Source organism: Rhipicephalus sanguineus, chromosome 11 (genome assembly GCF_013339695.2).
Source record: "Rhipicephalus sanguineus isolate Rsan-2018 chromosome 11, BIME_Rsan_1.4, whole genome shotgun sequence".
NCBI classification, from domain to species: Eukaryota; Metazoa; Arthropoda; class Arachnida; order Ixodida; family Ixodidae; genus Rhipicephalus; species Rhipicephalus sanguineus.
In genome coordinates, this window is record NC_051186.1 from 35,870,165 (window position 1) to 35,888,518 (window position 18,354).

General features: G+C 41.9%; 2 protein-coding genes across 6 annotated transcripts in view; one reads left to right on the forward strand and one right to left on the reverse strand.

Annotated features, from left to right (window-relative positions):
* The window catches only part of LOC119373656 (ribonuclease Oy), a 335,955-nt gene extending 331,519 nt beyond the window's left edge, over positions 1-4,436 (forward strand). For all 4 annotated transcript variants that reach the window (XM_049410892.1, XM_049410894.1, XM_049410893.1 and 1 more), the window contains exon 9: positions 378-4,436. In XM_049410892.1, the coding sequence (XP_049266849.1) occupies positions 378-605 (228 nt within the window). In that variant the 3' untranslated portion in view covers positions 606-4,436. The remainder of the gene's footprint in view (positions 1-377) is intronic.
* LOC119373655 (alpha-1,6-mannosyl-glycoprotein 2-beta-N-acetylglucosaminyltransferase) overlaps positions 4,115-18,354 on the reverse strand; it is a 31,005-nt gene continuing 16,765 nt past the window's right edge. For both annotated transcript variants that reach the window (XM_037643713.2, XM_037643716.2), the window contains exons 7-11: positions 16,906-16,978; positions 15,762-15,854; positions 13,485-13,609; positions 12,584-12,689; positions 4,115-11,506 (exon numbers count right to left, since the gene is read on the reverse strand). In XM_037643713.2, coding sequence (XP_037499641.1) covers positions 11,390-11,506; positions 12,584-12,689; positions 13,485-13,609; positions 15,762-15,854; positions 16,906-16,978 — 514 coding nt within the window. In that variant the 3' untranslated portion in view covers positions 4,115-11,389. The remainder of the gene's footprint in view (positions 11,507-12,583; positions 12,690-13,484; positions 13,610-15,761; positions 15,855-16,905; positions 16,979-18,354) is intronic.

The following is an 18,354-nucleotide window of genomic DNA, read 5'->3' on the forward strand; positions in this document are numbered from 1 at the left end:
GGATGCACTTTCGTTGGAACTGGGAGCAGCAAAAGCACACCGAGCGAGAAAAGCAATCTGAATGAGAGTGCTTCGTTGAAAAAAAAAAAAAGCTTTGTAGGAAAGCCATCCTGTACATTTTTCACAAATCGTTCATAGGTGCCACAGGTAGCACAAGAATCACCACTAGCCATATTTGTGCCCAATTTTGTAGTTGTGTTTCATGTTGCTCATGCAAATTAACTGGACTTCATCCACCACTGCAGTGAGGACTGGCACTGGTTATCGCATTAAAATATATATGCTTTTAGTTTCACGACTGCAAGTGACATTTCTGAAGCTGAACTTTCATAAAGTTCTTTACATTTTGTTCACCCGTTGCATGCGCTTTGCTGCAGAACTATTCCGCACCCGTCCTGGCCGAGATTCGATTCTGCCTTAACCGGCAGCTGCAGCCCATCGACTGCAAGGCGAAGCACTCCGGCTGTGGTCAAGGCAATGTCTACTACTTGGCCTTTGGCAAAGACGGCGCCACCTCGCATATGTCACCACTTTCATGGCTCCTGCACTGCAGCTGGCTCTTCGCAGTCAGCGTCATACCGATGCCTCTGTACCGGTTACGCTGAGCTCAGAGGTGCACGTAGCACAAGCAGGACGTGCTGTGTATCACTGCATTGTTCCGAAATCTTTAATACCGGTGTCACACGGTCACTTTCGATCGTGATCGGGCCTCGTCCAGATCGAATTTCTTGATCGTGATTGGCTCCTCTAAGCAAGGGAGCCAGTCACTGTAGAGAATATTTATTCGGATGAGGCTTAATTGCAATCAGCAGGGCATCATGTGACACCGGTATAAGGTTTCTTTATAATCAAGAGTTCGACGGAAAACCATATCGTCGAGAGAAGACGTATATAGTTGAAAGTTTAACACCGACCATAAAAATTAGAAATAAAAGCTGACATTTCTTTTATTTCTGACTTTATTGGTCAGCATTCAACTTTCAACTATTACAGCGTCTTTATCGTTACGGCCCATGCAGTCAAAGCATTTTCTCAGAAACAACCGGGGGGCAACCCTTTGCAAGGCACAGTACAATTTTTTACTTGTACAGAATTTCTGCTGCATCAGAGTACAGCTAGTACTAGCGGCAGGCACGTAGGCAAGGGGGGGGGGGCTCGAAATTCGTCCAGCCTTCTATATTCCCGGGCAACTTTTTCTTTTTCTTTTTGCCATGGAAAGACTATCTTTCAAACAATAAGGCCTTGCCCCCCCCAACAAAAAAAAATTCTGGCTACGTGCCTGACTAGCGGCGTACATTTGCAACTACCGACTTGCCACATGTGTTTCTTAAAACCTGAACTGCATCGGTGGCAACCCAGAAGGCCTTGTAATCCTGGCGACTCTACTGTGCTTCCCGATGTCAAATGGACTTCACGAACGTTTTGTACCAGTGCATGTTAGTGTTCTTGTTCACACTAACTGTTGATTTATTTTTCCTTTCTTCTTGCTCTGTTATCTTTTTCTGATCTTTTTCTCTCTTCTATTTTTTTCTATCCTCTTTTTCTCTCTCTTACCCTTCCCCACGTGTAGGGTAGCTAACAAAGCATGTGCCTGGTTAACCTCTCTACCTTCCCTCTTCTTCTCTCTCTCTCTGTGGTCACTCATGGGAAAGGTTGCTGCGTCTACTCTCGCACTAATTCACAGCTACTTAGCATTATAATCTTTTACGTTGGACTCAACGGAAACTTACAAAATTGATTTTTCAGCTTAGAAGAAATCACAATTGGTCATGCAAAGATTCATTGTCACACCTCAGGCCTGCACAATATCAGATATGCGAAATACTAGAAGCAGGCTATCCCACCCTCATGTTTTCCTACACAAGATGGCAGGCTAGCCACTTATGGTGCCATTGAGCCATAGGTAGGTTGGTTTACAGCCAGGATGTAGCAAGGAAGATGCTGATGCTAGTACATCAGGACTAAGCTATGCACTCCAGCTCTATTTACACTTAGGGTAACGCCCGCAATTCTCGTAAGTCAAACAAGACACGTCAAAAAGTGAACTTGCAGAATTTTGTGTATTGAAGTGTTTGTAAGCAAGCATTGCAATGGCCATAACTTCTCAGGCCTAGTTAACCCCTGTTTTCTTTCCTTGTTGAAGCGATCAACCAATAAGCCTCACTTAGCTCTTGCTACGATTCTCAAACGCAAAGAAAGTGGGAAAGCGCTGTCATGCCACAGATGTGACAATTCTTGGCACCTGCAATGTCACGTGTAATGCGTGTCATGCAATGACTTCAAAGCCATGACGTATATTGTCCAAACTGTCCATTTATTGCCCGCCACGGTGGTTTAGCAGCTGTGGTCTTGCGAGTACGAGCCCGAGGGTTCAATTTCAGGCCACGGCGGCCGCATCTTTATGGGGACAAAAATGACCATGCACTTAGGTTTACGTGCACATTAAGGAGCCCCAGGTGGTCAGAATGAATCCAGAGTTTTCCACTGCAACATGCCTCCTAATCGTATTGTGGCTACAACTTCATATTGTGACTCAGAACTTCATAATTTATAAACATCCACAGCCGAACAGCAAGGCTCTGTGCCATTTTTTAGGACTTAATGTCACATGCGGCTGCCATTACAGCTAAACTGTATATTACGCAAAAGAATGTGTTTGTCGCAAGAGAGATGGTAAAACCATTTAGAATGTCTATAAGGAGAATGCAAGTCCACAGTATGGTGTTGTGCCTGTTCCATGCTTTCACGATCGCTTCAGTGTAGGGGTGCGCGAATAGCAATTTTCGAGAGCGAATTGAACATGAATCAAATAGTTCCAGAAGAGAATGGAACACTTTTCAAATACTGAAAATCTATTTTTACATGTAATATGATGTTTGCATTCTGGTACTGTCCATATTTTAGCATCAAAATCAGAAATGGAACATTGGCAAAAAATTACATCTCTTTAAACTTATGTAGTAAAAAAAATAATAATAATCCGATTCTTCGTATGCATAAGACTTTCAAGATAGTACATATGGAAGTTAGTGGCTACCTCAGCAGCATACCTTAATGCACTACGCAGGCTTTCGTGCCCATGAGGATGAACTTTATCACACTTTTGCACCAATATGCGGTGTACCTGATGTGCAGTTGACATTTTGAAATATTCGTAAACTATCCTAAAAACATTCGTACTTGTGAATTGTGGCTATATGGTCTTTGATTCAATTCATAGACTGAATCGAAGATTGTTCCGATTCAGTATTCAAAGTTTATGAATATTCGCACACCCCTACTTGAATGTCTATGCAGGTATGTGTCTATCACTGTTAGCAGTCTCGACCAGTTGCTGATAAAACACAGTCATGCCGTCCTTTGCCATTAGACTCCCTTTGAGCAAGCTAGCATCACTGTCCACGACATGTCAATGCCAAACTGCACCGAGGCCGTAACGCTTGACAGGCTTCTGAAGGCGGAAGCCTATTGTTACGTTTTTATTTTGTTATTCATTGTTTTTAGGTTTTCCTATAATTTTACACTCGCACACATTTTGTGCTCTTGTTTTAACTCCCGTTTTAATTTCGCCGAGAAACTTGCACTTTACACACCCAATTCAATGAATTGTAACGTTTACACTTTGTACCAAAGTGCCACACAACTTATTTGATGTGTCCGATAGAAAATGGTGTTTTGTGAACTTTCATGAAGACTATGCACTTTCCCAGCTTTTGTGCTTGCATGGCAACTCCTCACTGACATATTTTTCATGTGCGGAAATGGCATATTTGAGTGTAAGCCTGTGCTGCTATGCTGAATTCTTGTGCCAGAATATTGTACAGTGTATTGAACGTGTTTCTTTTTTCTTTAAATATTGATACAATCCAGTGAGAAGAGAATAAATAAATAAGGTAATATATTTAAGGAGTCAGAGTTTGCAAGTTTCATTTTTGGAATGTTCCGATTTGTTGGCTTCTCTCTCAAATCTATTTTTTTGGAAAAAGTAAGAACATTTTACTTACACTTCAAAACATTTGCACGTTACTCCTCGTTTACACTAAGACTTCTTTTTGTGAAAATGTGGCAATTTCATGCTTACACTTGCGACAAACACGTCAAGCTTTAGATTTGAAAAAAAAAAAATGTTTATTCACTGTACAGGGAATCAAATATACCACTGCACTTCAAAGGAAAACGAACAGGTCTGTTAACTGTGTCCTTCATGAAGTGGAGAATGCACCCTGCGCAACACTTGTTAATGCCACCGGAAATAATGCTGGAAATTAACTGTTTTTTTAACTCCTGAACGTTCCACGTAGGGAACATTCAACAAAATGACCTTGTTAGACACTTTGGCTTGAGCAAATTGCACAGGTTACATAGTAAATATCAACAAACAAAACTAGCAACAAATGTAGCCTCAAAAAAGACATTTTAAAAATTTCATGACACTTGGTGGAGGCTCCTTAAAAAACAGCACAACTCTCAAAAGTGGGAGAAAAAAACGCGTTCAACGATATTACAAGAAGCGGGTGAATCACAAGACGCTTGACGCAACTCCATGCCAGTGGCTTACAAAGATTCAAGGTGTGATGACATTAATTACTCCAAGATAATGGCAATTAAAATATACGGCACACATTTTCCATGACATAGAAACACACTCTTCCACTTCTCACTGGGCTGTGAAAGCTATTTGCACACGCAAAATCATGAAAAATAAGACCTAAAACCATGGTAAAATAGGAGTGTAGTGCTGTTTCCAATAAATGATGACGAGCAATACGTTGTCACAAACTTGGCAAGCGACTAGAATGCAGATTCGACTTATGGATTGCATTGTATCATATTGCACGTTATTTGGCATGAAAAACACAAAACAGGGGGAAAATATTGAGAAGGTGAAAAAAGGACAGACTTAGAAGCAGAGTTACCATTTCAGCATCAATTCTACATTTTAAATGTATAAGTGGCAAATCTTCACAGATTACCTGAAACAAAATTTTTCACAAACATTTCTGAAACATTGCGCACCTACAAAAACAGTTAATGGCTTCCAATGGATTTCAAGTCTGGCTTCCAGCGAGGTATCCACGCACGAAACAGGAACGCTGATTTTACAATCTTCGTGTATATTTTAGTCCAAAAAGCATTTTTTTCCCCTTGTTTTGGTGCTTGCTGCTTGAATTCAAAATAAGTTCTGTGCACACACTCCATGCGAAATGTAATGTTCTTACGTATGCAACGCCGTTACAGACACAATGTACGCTGTACAAAAACTCGCTATTGTGTCCATCATAAAGAAAATTAGACGCGCAGTCGGACGACCACGGATATTCCGTACCACAGCCCAGTGAGAACGCCACCTCGTAAAGCTAATAACTCTCGTTCTACAAGGCACAGTGGAATTCAGCATTGGAGCATAAAGCCGCGAACAAAATTCTCTGGCATGCCAGAGAACAAAAATATGCGTATGCAGCGTTCAACATATGGCACTCTGCGCTATGACACGACTGAAGCTACAGATGATGCACACCGAGTGGGCGGGTGGGTGGCCGTGCATACAAAAAAAAAACGTCGCATGTTTGCACAAGGACATCTCAGTCACATCATCGCTATGTACAAAAAGAGGGGATGACAGTGCAACAACTCGTGACACTCATTCCCAGGATGCAATGCCCAGTCGGAAACCCTTTGGTTGGGAAGGCAGACATCCCTGCAACCCAGCTGCCGTACTATAGATGTAGGTGGCGCAGAAGTGGAATCACATTTGCAAAGTTACGACTACATACAGAGGAGGCAGGTAAATTCCGTATCCTGCCCATGGCAAGGATCTTTGATGGGACAGATGACGCAGGACACAAAAGTAGACTACTGGCACATCAAAAGCTGATAGGCCCGCCTAAGCTTAACGTCGTACATAAGCTTGTTGTTAATTACACAAGCTGAAAGTGACGTCTCACCCAGCTAAATAAGATCCATACACATTCCAGTTTAACAGCAGAGCTTTACAATGTACTTGATTGAAGCGTAAGCAAAATTAATGCCGTCAAATCCAGTCGGGTAAGGTAGTTTAAAGGTGATAATTAGGAACGTTAACTGCAGAAAAGAGCATACTTCTTTGTTAAGTACTATAAGCAATCGCTGCATGTACGCAATGGAAGAAACAGAACAAAAGATAAAAACGCAGAAATACTGAAAATACAGTTCTATGTACTTCTTGTACACTGTTCTTAATGGCAGCACAGTAATTTCCACACCATAAAACTCAACAAATTGTTGCAAAGCTCGTGTGCAATTTCCATTATAAAACAAATACTGCGGGGGTGATTCACGTCGTCATCGTATAACTTACCCATACTCAGAGGCGTGAAAGATTAATTTCTGCTATGGTGAAATAGAAGTTTGCACAAACTGCTAAACAAGTTGGGATGCATATATTCTGGCAAATTGAAGTACTTCTTCAGTTGTTTTGAAGGAGTGTTACGTCTTCAAGGAAATATGCGTGTGCCTGAAATAGTACTGTCCGCATTTAGGCCTACGCTGTGGCACGTCACGGCTTTTGCATGCCAGTAGTCCACGAGACAATACGGAAACATGCAACGCCATGCACTTGCTGCAGACAAGAGATGTAAAGTCCCATTGCAAGTGCTTTCAGGCCTGAGAAAGTTCACATGACCTCGCAACAAATAAAGCATAATACCCTGCTGGACATGCGTAATAATAAATAAAGTGAAGCACTTGCTTGCTACTTGAAAAATTGACTTTGGTGCTCAGCTTATAAAAGAATACACGCGCACACACAAAAGGTTACACTGATGCTAAGCTGCAAAGGCAAAGAGCCTTACACTTACGTATCGAAGCAATCATTTTCGTAAGAGTTGTTTGGCGACAGCAAACACATTTCATGATTACAGTATACGCAAAATGCGTGCCCCAGACTAAAGCATCAATAATGCGAACGTATTTGAAACTGACAAGCTCAGTGACTTAGCTACATGCGAGCCTAAAAAAATGTGTGTACATGAAGTAAAAGCTATTAAAAAAAGAAACAAAGAAAATAAATTGTAGACTTCGCATTGGCTTTGAAGAAGAGGGGCCAGTTCCACTTCTTATAAGCACGTAAATTTGGGCTTATTTTCGTCGCGCTTGCTTTTTCTTGGGCTCTAACATTCTTTTTTTTTCTTCCGTTTCTTTTTAAAGCTGGGCAAAGCTGGCCTACTTAAGGCTTTTCTTGTATGATTTTTCTACTTTACCGACACTCAAACTTTTGTGATGTGCAATATTTCAGGAGCTGCAGATTGATAACTCTTGTAGGCAGAAAGAGAAGCAGCTTAAAAGTTATTCTCTGCTCAGCGCAAACAAGGTAGTCTAATCGACAGTCACAACCAATTTTTTTTAACACTTTCCCAACAAGCATACGGATATCCTGCGTTCAGTGTATATTAAGTCCAATAGAAGCTGAATTTTTAGGCAAAACGGTATGTTGCTGTGAAATATTCCACTCTATTTGAGTTAAATTTGGCCAAGCTATGTTTCTTACTTACTAGGTTAGCTTTGGCAAGTCTATTAAATTGTTTGCCAGGCTTTACACGGTCACGCAGTGCGAAGCAAGCAGTGCCAATTCATCGCTACGCACAGAGGTCAATCAATATCATGAACGAGAATTTTCATTAATAGTTCTTTTATGAGAGTGATAATCATAATCCAAGAGACTTCCTATGCCACACAGTGACACTTGACAGTCAGAACTCCAACTTCCCTTTTCCGCCTTCAAGATACCGTTAGTAATATGTCTGTGACAAAATATGTAGTCACTACATATATATATTACCCTCAACAGGGACAAGCCTTGCCCAGCTTAAGTGCACATTTAAATCAGTCCAAATATACTCAAGGCAGCATGCCTGTTCACGTATTTCACCCTTGAACACTTATTGAGTTCACAACAAAAAGAAATGTCTGGAGAACCCCTGAAGCAATACATACTAAGCTAAAATTACTTAAATGACTTGGTTAAATAAGCACCGAAAGCTGTAATGATATTTGGTTTAACTGCAACAGGCATGTCGTTGCCTTTGCACGCATTTCCTTCTTCAGTAAAAAAACATACACGAAAAAAAATCAACGAATATGTACAGAAATGAAGGGCTGCGCGAAAGCACCAATATTAAATGAATTCAATAAACCTGGCGCAAATTACTGTGTAGTGCCTGCCCGGTTACAACACGCAGTAAAATATGGCAACATAAAACGCAATGCATAACAGCAACCACCGTGTCCCGGCAAGGAAAATCTTGAAATAAACAGCAGGTGTAAAAAGAGATTACAACAAATGCAAAGAAGACAAACAAGCAAAACAGAACATGAATAAAAAGTAACAACAAGAATGAAGTTTATATATACAAGAAGAAAAAAGATATATTCAAAACAATATCTTTGGGCATCTAAAAAAGCAGCTCATTCTAGGATGACACTGAACAAAAAGTCTTTGGGCATTTTAAAACAGCAACCGGTCACTAACGAATGCTGCAGTGAACTGTATACTGCAATATGAGAACGACTTGCAGAAAAAAAACCAGGTGACCAAAACGAAAACCAGTAAAACAAAAGATTTAAGTCATCCAGGTGCTGCAAAATAACGCAGCAAATTTCACGTCATCCTGGACTACAAGAAGAATGCTACAAAACAAGCTGCAACAGACCTCAAAGCATTAAGAAAGAAAACCAGTATTCACAACATTCGAAGTGCCTTGAATATTAAAAAAGTGCAGCGTGAAACGAACAACAAAATCAACAAACATTTACCTTTGGGCTTTTCCCCTAAAACGCAATACGACAATGCCTACCTTGAAAGTGCTTCACAATATGTCGTGCACCTCGATGAATTCATTTTTAAAGCAATAAATAAAATGTGTTGACACTCGAAACAATGTAAGAAGATGGCCGATTCTAAAAGACTGCTTTCAAGGACACTGAAAGAGCTGCGTGGGCTGGCTAAGTATAATTCCCAAAGATAAACATCGTTATGAGGGATGTTATCCGTAAGCCAAAAATGTTCTTTCAAACAAAAACACACAGCAGTGCAGCTTTTTCACATTTCTTAGTGCATGACGACATTTCCCGCAGAAATATAATACCACTAATACCATGTATAACCCACCAACAATACGTATGTCAAACAAAGGGTGTCAGTAACCTTCAGAGACATATAGTACATACATCCGATACGTACCGTTGGCATTCAAGTGACACTTTACAGACATTTCAGAGCAGCTGCCATTATGAAAAAAAGTATGGCAGTGTCGTGACCTGAAGTTCGCGGTAATGTTGAACAGTCTTTCCAAGCAGCTTAAAACAAGAGCTCGCTAGTGTGCCGATAACGAAAGGACAACAAATGTTTAGTTTCGCTGGTCTGTATCAACCGTCACGGGGTAACAGACATGCACGGAAGATCAACGCTAAAATGTGCAGCTGTTTAACTAAAGCTAACTAACTAAACATAACTAAAGCTTTCATGCTAGTTAACGAATGCTTCTTTCCGACACATGACAACGCAGAACAGTGCAATCTTTCGCTGTGATGGTCACTGCAATCAAGATTCTGGGCATATATCTGGCCTCGGTAAATTTACTTTTTTTTTAAGAAGTGTCGATGCTAACAATGTGAACAAAGCGCGTGAAATTTACTCTAATTCCAGCACTCAGTAATGCCAGAATGCCAATCCTTACATTTCATACATGGCTGGCCCGGATTTTTCTTTTTCATGCTTCAAATGCGAAGAGGTATTGCATTGCAAAAGTGCCCCTAAAGTGATTCTTACAATGAAGAGTCACTTGTGGCCTTTGTGGAGATAGTGAAAGTGTATGTTTATAAAATCACCACACAACAATGGCGGATAAGCAATTAAGTGCAGTGAACAGTACTACAGCCAACGGATTGCACTGCTGCTCTGCTTAGTGGAACTGAAGAGCAATGCCGGGCTGCACTGTGTGTAAATGCGAAGTGTATAACACTGATTTCTTTGGTTTCCTTAGCAACTCGAAGACCGATACCCAAACAATAAAAACAAGGTGAGAAAAACATCCCTCGCTGTGGGGCAGGTATCACCATCTGCAGCTCTGCATTAAACACGATAGAAAACACTAGCACTTTCGAAGAACCGTGCAAGTGGTCAGTGGATACTTATGTTCAGCAATACCTTGCATATATATTGATGCACGTTAACTTTTTTCTTTTTTACACAAGCGACACAAGATGGTGTAAACGGGGGGCAGCTCATCGCCCTTTCCGAGCACGCATATCTTGTGCATTAACTGTCTCAACTGAATGTCATCAATTATTTTTTAAAAAAAGGAAAAATAACACATTATGGAGCCTACACAAATGGTATTGGCTATATGTTACTAATAGTTCTCTCTTACACTTGATAAAATTGCCTAACTTAACATCTAACCTAACGGCCAAGGTGCCATTTGGAAAGTATCAGATCACGATAAATAACAAAGTCGAGTAGATGTCATGAGATTCACACAATCTTTCTGAAGCACAGAATTTAAGCCTTTGAAACAAGGAAAAACGCAGCCCCCAATTCTTCTGCACTCTGAATGCAGCCTAATTACATGTCTCAAGTAAAGAACTGTGAAAGTGTTACCTCATGACAAAAAGCCAATCTGAGCCTTTATAAATAGCCAACAAATTTCTGAATTACACCTGGATTGTTATGAGAGACTTGGCAACTTGGCAACATTCAGTTGAGACAGCAGGTATACGAAAGGTCTCCTCAATTTGCCTGTGCAAATTGTGCCCGAGTTCGGAGCAGTGCAGTTGAGGGCTCAACAAATTGCAAACGACGCCTGCTTCTACTGCATGGAACTTTTTTCCAGTCATCCCGGGCTCATAACGATAAAGTACAATAAAATTTATCGTTATGAGTGCAGGATGAGGTGTGCATGCATGATGACATACTTTGGGATCAGCGTTGTTTCATAAATAGGCGGGATTTCTGAGAATAAGCTTTAGTTTGAAGTTAGCACTCATCTGGTCGTCTTCTTCCTTCTTGTGTCCCTGTCTTTTGCGCTACATGTTCAACATGAATGCCTACAAACTAACCCAAATTTCAGTTCCTGCAGGAGCCCAACCGCTCAGAACTGCGACACAACCGGACGAGGTAAATCCGAGAGATACGAGACCTCGATTCACAGGTACTATACATATGACACGCACACTTCATAAAACATCCCTAGATGAACGAGGAAAGCATCACCTGACAGCCGGGACACCTTTTCCCCCTCAAGAGACAGTGCCATCTGGTGGCCTCGGCGCAACGCGAGCTGGAAAGATACCTTTCGTACCGGAAGAGAGACGACTGGAAGAGGGGAGGTGGATACCCGCAACACTACAGGTGCTACCTGTGCACAGTGGAGACAGAGCTGCTTCTAAGACAGAGTTGGTGGTCTCGGACGTCGCCCCAGCCCCCGTTACCCTTTGGCGGCTTCAGGTTGCGCTGCATGCCGTGCTTGACCTGTGCGAAAGTAAAACGTGAGAATAACGAGGAAAAATTAAGAAATAAGTTTCGCTGCAAGGGCAAAGAAAGGAATGCGATAGCAAAAGATTGCTATCGCATTCGCAAATAGCAAAAAATTTTATACGAAATGAGGCTAGAAGCAAACTCTTTTGGATCCGATCTCACGTAACTCTACAAAATGCTGGTGTAAGAAAATATGGCCACTTCAAGGAGTGAAGCAGTTTACGTACAGTCAGCCATCTCAGCGCGAAGTAAGCAGTGAGGGCACAGCATGCACAAAGGTATACAAGCCATCTACTAATGTCTGTTGAGATAGAGTGCACGGCAGCATTCATGACAACGTCCTTTTGATCAAAGTTGATAGTTGATGCTCGAGCGACGCGCCCCCGCCCTCCCCTCCCCTTCATGCTCCTTTGCCTGATGAAAGACGGGTGGGGCATTTCCTCTCTGCTTTAGGAGCCATCATAACAGGCCTCGCAGGCGGGGCCCTTCGTGCGATGGAGATGGCCGGCTGATTTCATCTCTACTTCAGCTGCGTTTGTTCCCAGCGTTCACTCGCGCGCTTTTACTTTTATTTTACTTTTATTTAGAACATATGAAGCAGGGAGCGATGTTATTAATTTGGACTTTATACAAAACATGACGGCGACAGCGACAGCTAAAATCTGCCATGAGTGTCCATATAATTGCTACCACAAGGAAAATTGAAGCAGAAACTCCCTACTGGAGGATTGTCGGAGAGTGCGTAAGGACCACTTGGATTGACTTCCATCATTTACCTTAACATACAGCTACACTAGCAGACATTAGCCATCATTAGCAAACATCATCAGACACTAACCATCAATGAGCCAACACTACACAGCATCAGTCGTCATTAACCAGTTGCTACAAGTAAAATCAAAACCTGTATGCAGGTAAATGCCGTAGGCCAGGTGTTGGCAGTATGCAACTAAATACTAGGAGGCAGCATGTGGTGTGTGTGCAGAGCTCTCTAAAATGAATAGCTCATTCTCAACGCAGTCCAGGATGTTATTTGATTTTATTCAGACGTGCAAGAAAAGCAACGCTCACCTGAATGCTCTTGGGAAACAAGTATGAGTGGGCGGAGCCAATCACGTTTCTCGCCTGTTGCACCATCTTCTGACTCGAGCAGTTCTTACTCCGGTGGTGCACGCCACTGCAACAAGCACGAAGGCGGAATGCAAAGGAAAAAGAAAAAAAAAAGATTTCAGCCAGTTCCACGCTGTGAAAACCGTCGGACAGCGAAGCTCATCATCATCATTTCAAGCATCACCATCACCGCATCATTTTATTTATTTCTTTATTCACTCCCCTCACTGGTCACGTGACTTCTGTGACATACACTACTGCTACTGCTGCTACTACTACTATGACGACAGCACAGGAAGACAAGGCAGCTCCACAATAAGACAAAAAAAATGTCAGTGCCCACGCTATCAGTGAATATCAACTTGTCTAAATATGTAAGGGTCTCTCCGGCACTTCTCAGAGATTCAGAAAACGCCCAGCTTGTGAAAGTACAGTGACATTTGAAAACCCCTCCTGCAGGGATAACTTCAGAAGCATTCTGTGTGAGCAGATTCCTCAGGAGCCTGCATTATGTCAACTGTATTCAATGCACTAAGAACTACCATAAGCTATGCTACACCCCAACCTGTGTGCATTCCTCAAGACAGTCAACAGGTGGCCAGTCTAGTTTGCACTAGTTGCAATTACTACACAATTTTGAAATGACCACCCCAAGAGCACAGCAACACATACAGGGATCTAACTTACAAAGGTGAGTTACTGTGTGTCAAACGTGTTGTTCAAAAACATACAAAATCTGAAACACTGCAACCCCAGACCGCAGAACGAGGTCAGATCCAATTCCAACTTAGTCCCGGAATGCGGCCGATACCGGCCAGTGTTGGCACGAGAAGATGAGAAGGGCAAGTGAAAAAGCACCCACCACTCGCCAGTATGAAAGACGCGGGTCGACTTGACCACCATGGCCTGGATGGGCGCCGAGAGGCACATCGTGCTGACCCGGTACAGCGACCAGTCCCAGTTGTAGTCATCAAAGTGGCAGAACATCTGCATGGTGCAACAAGAGTACACTGTACAGCATGAAAGCTTAACTGCCTTCTGAGCATTATATAGCAGGACTTCAGTTTACCAAAACCTTACAGCTACGTTTTTCTTCTGTGCAGCGTGCAATCATGAGACAGATTCCTAACCATGCCAGCAGCATCCCAACTGAGATAAGTCACAAACAAACATATAAGAACCGGTATCTTGATAAGCACTACAGTTTCAAGGTAGTCAAAATTAACGGAAAGTCCCACACTGCAGCATGCTGCATAGCCCAAGGCTTACCAATGTTCCATAAGGAACTAATTACGCAGCATTCACCAAAAGTACACAAGCTAAATTGTCTGCAACAACCATGACGATTACATGCTGTTTAAAAAAGCTTCCTAGGGCATGCCAAATTTTCCAATGCCCTGGTACACGAACTCTTGCATTCACCACCCCAAGGTATGGATTGTTAGGAGCATCACGAGAACTACAGCACACAGACGAGCACAAAAAGAAAATCTAATTCCGAGGTTTTACGCGCTGAAATCAGGAGCGCTGAAATCAGGCCTGATGTAGCGGGAGACTCAGGATTAATTTTGACCACCTTGGGTTCTTTAATCTGCACCCATATCTCAGCACATGTACGCTTTTGCGTTTTGCCCCCATCAAAATGTCACTTCCATCTCAGAGAATCAAACCTACGTCCTTAATCTTAGCAGTCCAATACCTTAGCGGCCCAACAACTTAGTGGTGATTCAATTGACCAAAGCCATTTTGGCGCAGTTTTTGGAGAAGCTAAAACCTCACTTTGGAGCAGCATACCAACCTTTTGGAGCAGTTACCAGTGGCACATTTTCGAATGCAAATATTTAGATCTCCCAAGCTGGAGCAGACGCACCACATATTTAACAAAATTGATTTATGCACAAATGCATCCATGTTTATTTAGAATACTCCATTTGTAATACTTAAAAGGATCCTAAATACTAGGGGCGTGCGAATATTCAAGTTTCGGATTCGAATCAAATAATACGTAACCGAATAATTCGATTCGACTTTCTAATAGCTAGTATTTGAAGTATCGAATAATTCGACAGGACGAATATCGAAAACGCAGCAAAGGCCAATGATGCAAATTGGCTAGAATGGGGTGACTAAAACTAACACTAACATCGGTACAGTAGGCCTTTCGTTAAAACTTTCACCAATATCCTGGTACAAAAGCGAGCGCATGTTTATTTTAAAGGCAATTATGTAATTTCCACACGTAAAAAAAACATGAAAAAACTGTCAAGCTCTTCACAATTTCGCCTCTGAAACGAAGGCACGGACTTTTCTTGCCTAATTCGTTTGCGTATGCCCCAGGCGCCGTAATACATCCCGACTTCAGCGTGCGAAACCCTCGGTGATTGGATTCACATATGAAAATTTGTGCACGCTGTGCAGTCGTCACTGCCGCACCGCACCACTCATTCAAAAACTCCCATCGTTCCGGCGCGTAGTTAAAACGCTGCTGTGAACGGGTGCCTGACAGATTGTTGCGCCCCGACTACGCATGGAGATAAAGCACAATCGCGCGAAAATAGATGAAGCACATTTGAAGCTGTATTCCGCGACCATAGGGGAAAAAAAACTAGCTAACGTCCCTTCTTTTAGCCGTTAGGAGGGCCCCTGCTAACTGGTGTGACGGATCTTCTATCAACATGCCTGCGCGCTCATAAAAGCAGAAGAAAAATACCCTTCCGAACAAGCACGTAATAAAGCTACTACCAAGCCGTAGCGTCCCTGATTTTTCCTTTGTCTTGTTGTAACTGGCGGTACAAGCTCGTGTAAATATACGTACTATTCGATATTCGATTCAATATTTGATTTTTTTGGCCACTATTCGGCACTATTCAATTCGAGATGAAATTTCGCTATTCGCACACCCCTACTAAATACATTTCCTAAAAAAAAATGACCTCCTTTGGGGCTTTGGATTTTCACACACAAATTACTACTATTTATTACTAATTCAATAACTAATATATAATTACCTCAGTTCCTAGACCGCTAAATGCTCACTATGTGCAAATACCAGAAAAACTTACTACAAATCTCTAAATCAGCCCAAGAACACCACACATTTGCCAATTAAAGACAAGGCAAAGCTTATCAAAATCCTCACATTTGAACAGTTGTCGCGGATTGTGACCCATAGGTCTCTGTAGAGGACCATTCCCATGTTGTGCTTGCTGGAAGACCACTGGAGAATCTCGACCTAGTGGGAAATTATAAAAGATAAAAATAGTAGAGCAGCTGAAGCCGGAAGTTTAAACATACGTGACCAATTTAACTTGGCGTTGAAAGCAAAACGCTCTACAACATGACTATCAGCTAGAAAATACTGCAAGCTTCAACACGATTCTCTCCATATTTAATTTCAGAGACACCAACTCACTCCACATTTGGGACGCATGAATGAGTTACACATTACAACACCTTTGAAATCAGTCTAATTAACCGGAATAAATCAAGATTTTGCTTGGCAGTTCATAGCGGTGTGGTTAAAACAGTTCTCGAAGTTTTTTTTCACCCCAAGCGCAACAGGAAAACACAGACAAATGCAGTAGAAAAAATAAATACAGTACAAAGAAAAAGATATTCACACAGCACTGCTTTACATAAAATTTAAGCTGGCAAATACAGTTCCAGAACTGAAATGCAGTCAGAAAAAGAACTGCACGACAAGACATATTTCAGAGAAACCTTCAATTGCTGCTGTACGAGAAGCCAATTCTATAATGTATATTCATAGACCTTGTGAGGCTGTTTCAGACTATAGGCGGCATAAAAATTGTGCTTCTAGTATTTGTGCATTCTTGCACATTAAGCAGCAGTAATGTCTTCATTACCTCATTCTATCTTAGGAAACCCAAGGTAACATATTGCATGGCTGCGCTAAAGAACACGGACAAGGAACGGATGTACACAGGACGGGCGCAATCTCTTCCTTGTCCATCTCCTGCGTGTACATATCTTCCTTGCCAGTGTTTTTTAGCACAGCCATGCATTATGTTCCAAGCATACATCAACTAGCCCAAACAGAAGCATTACTAAGGTAACAGTTCATTCAAGAAAAATCCGTATTCACAAGCAGTTTACATTATGCCACTCAACTGTAGAAGCCATATACGCATTACGTACTTTCTAGGCTTAAAAGTTCACAGAATCATGAATGTGAAGGTGACAATTTCAACGTTAAAAGGAATTACGGTAAACCGAAAATAAGAGAGAAGATGGCACGAAATTCTTGTCCACGCAACACGCACCTGGTTTCCCGTAATGTGATAGTTGAAGGACTTTGCGTAACTTCCTAGGACCAACATGGAACACTGTTTGTGACTGAAAAATAACAAAATGTGGTACGAATGAAGTATACAAGTATATAACGACCTCATTAAAGCCATACTGCCACGTCACAAACATGAATTTCCAGTTCTTCCATACTAATAAACACAGTTTCGAAATGGTAGGAACACAACATGCCATACAAAAATATAACAGGTACAAAAGTTTCGAAGAATGAAAAGTTAAGGAAGTATGACACATAAAAAAAATTTTAAAAATGCATTTGACGAACGGAAGTTTCAGCAGTGGATGGTTGAACAAACTAATTACTAATCAAGTTTTAACTTTAATATTTATTTGTTCATTACTGACTTGTCATATTTAAATATATTACTACTCTTCAGACACATCGTCAGGTTGAATGCTTTATTTTTTTACACTGCAGTTAACATTTAACGCTACTCATCATTATATTACCTATATTAAAGGGGCCCTCTAACACTCTTCAACCCCCCACTTTTTACTCGTGGATTGCGTAGACTGAAGTACGGAAGAACTAGTGCAGCAAGAACGGCAGCGATGGTGGCACGCAGTACGAAGTTATTCAATTTAGAAAATTCAAAATACAAGAAAAAAAATGCCTACCCTCAACTCGATTTTCGCGGGGTCACGTGACCACATTTCACTCTGCTGTGACGTCGGATGGCGCTCCAATGAAATGGGCTGAAAGCTCTTACGTAGGGGAAGCTCGCACACCATTGTTGCTTTTCTTTTCCAACGTATTGTTGACGTCGTTGCCATAGTAACAAATGTGGTTCCTGAAACCTGACTTGTCAGACCTTGAACGGGCGCTACTGCTTCGAAGCGAGGCTGGCGAGGCTTTGTCTGCTGCTCCTTACAACGCCATTCCATGTCATTCCCTCCTCTTATTCCGAGAAGGGAATTTGTGGAGCGGCATGGGCAGTTAAACACAGTCGCCCCTACGCGGGTTGTTCGGTGAGCAGCCCGACGAATTACAAACAATCGTGAGCCTACCGCACATGCGCAAAGAGGCAGCTCGCAAACGTACAGACGCAAAAAGAACGAAGAGGGACAAGCATTTCATATGGACATCCGACCGGCGCAGGCAAAAAAAAAGAAAAAAAAACAGAGGCGAAATGGCAACCAGCGCCTCTGTCGTACTTTGTGGTTGTAGTGATACTTTTTGTTGCGACGGCGGCTATTTGGAGTTCATTGAAAAAGCACAGAAAAGAAAAACGAAACAAAATAGTAATCTCAACTTTAATGCAACGCCGTTATTACTTCTAACGTTACATTTATCCAATCATAGGCCAGCGCTCATCTTCGTCATTTCCGCCCGCAATAGTTCTGGCAAGCGCCACTACGTGCTGATGCGGTCAGCAGCGATGTAGCGACTTCAACGCGTGATT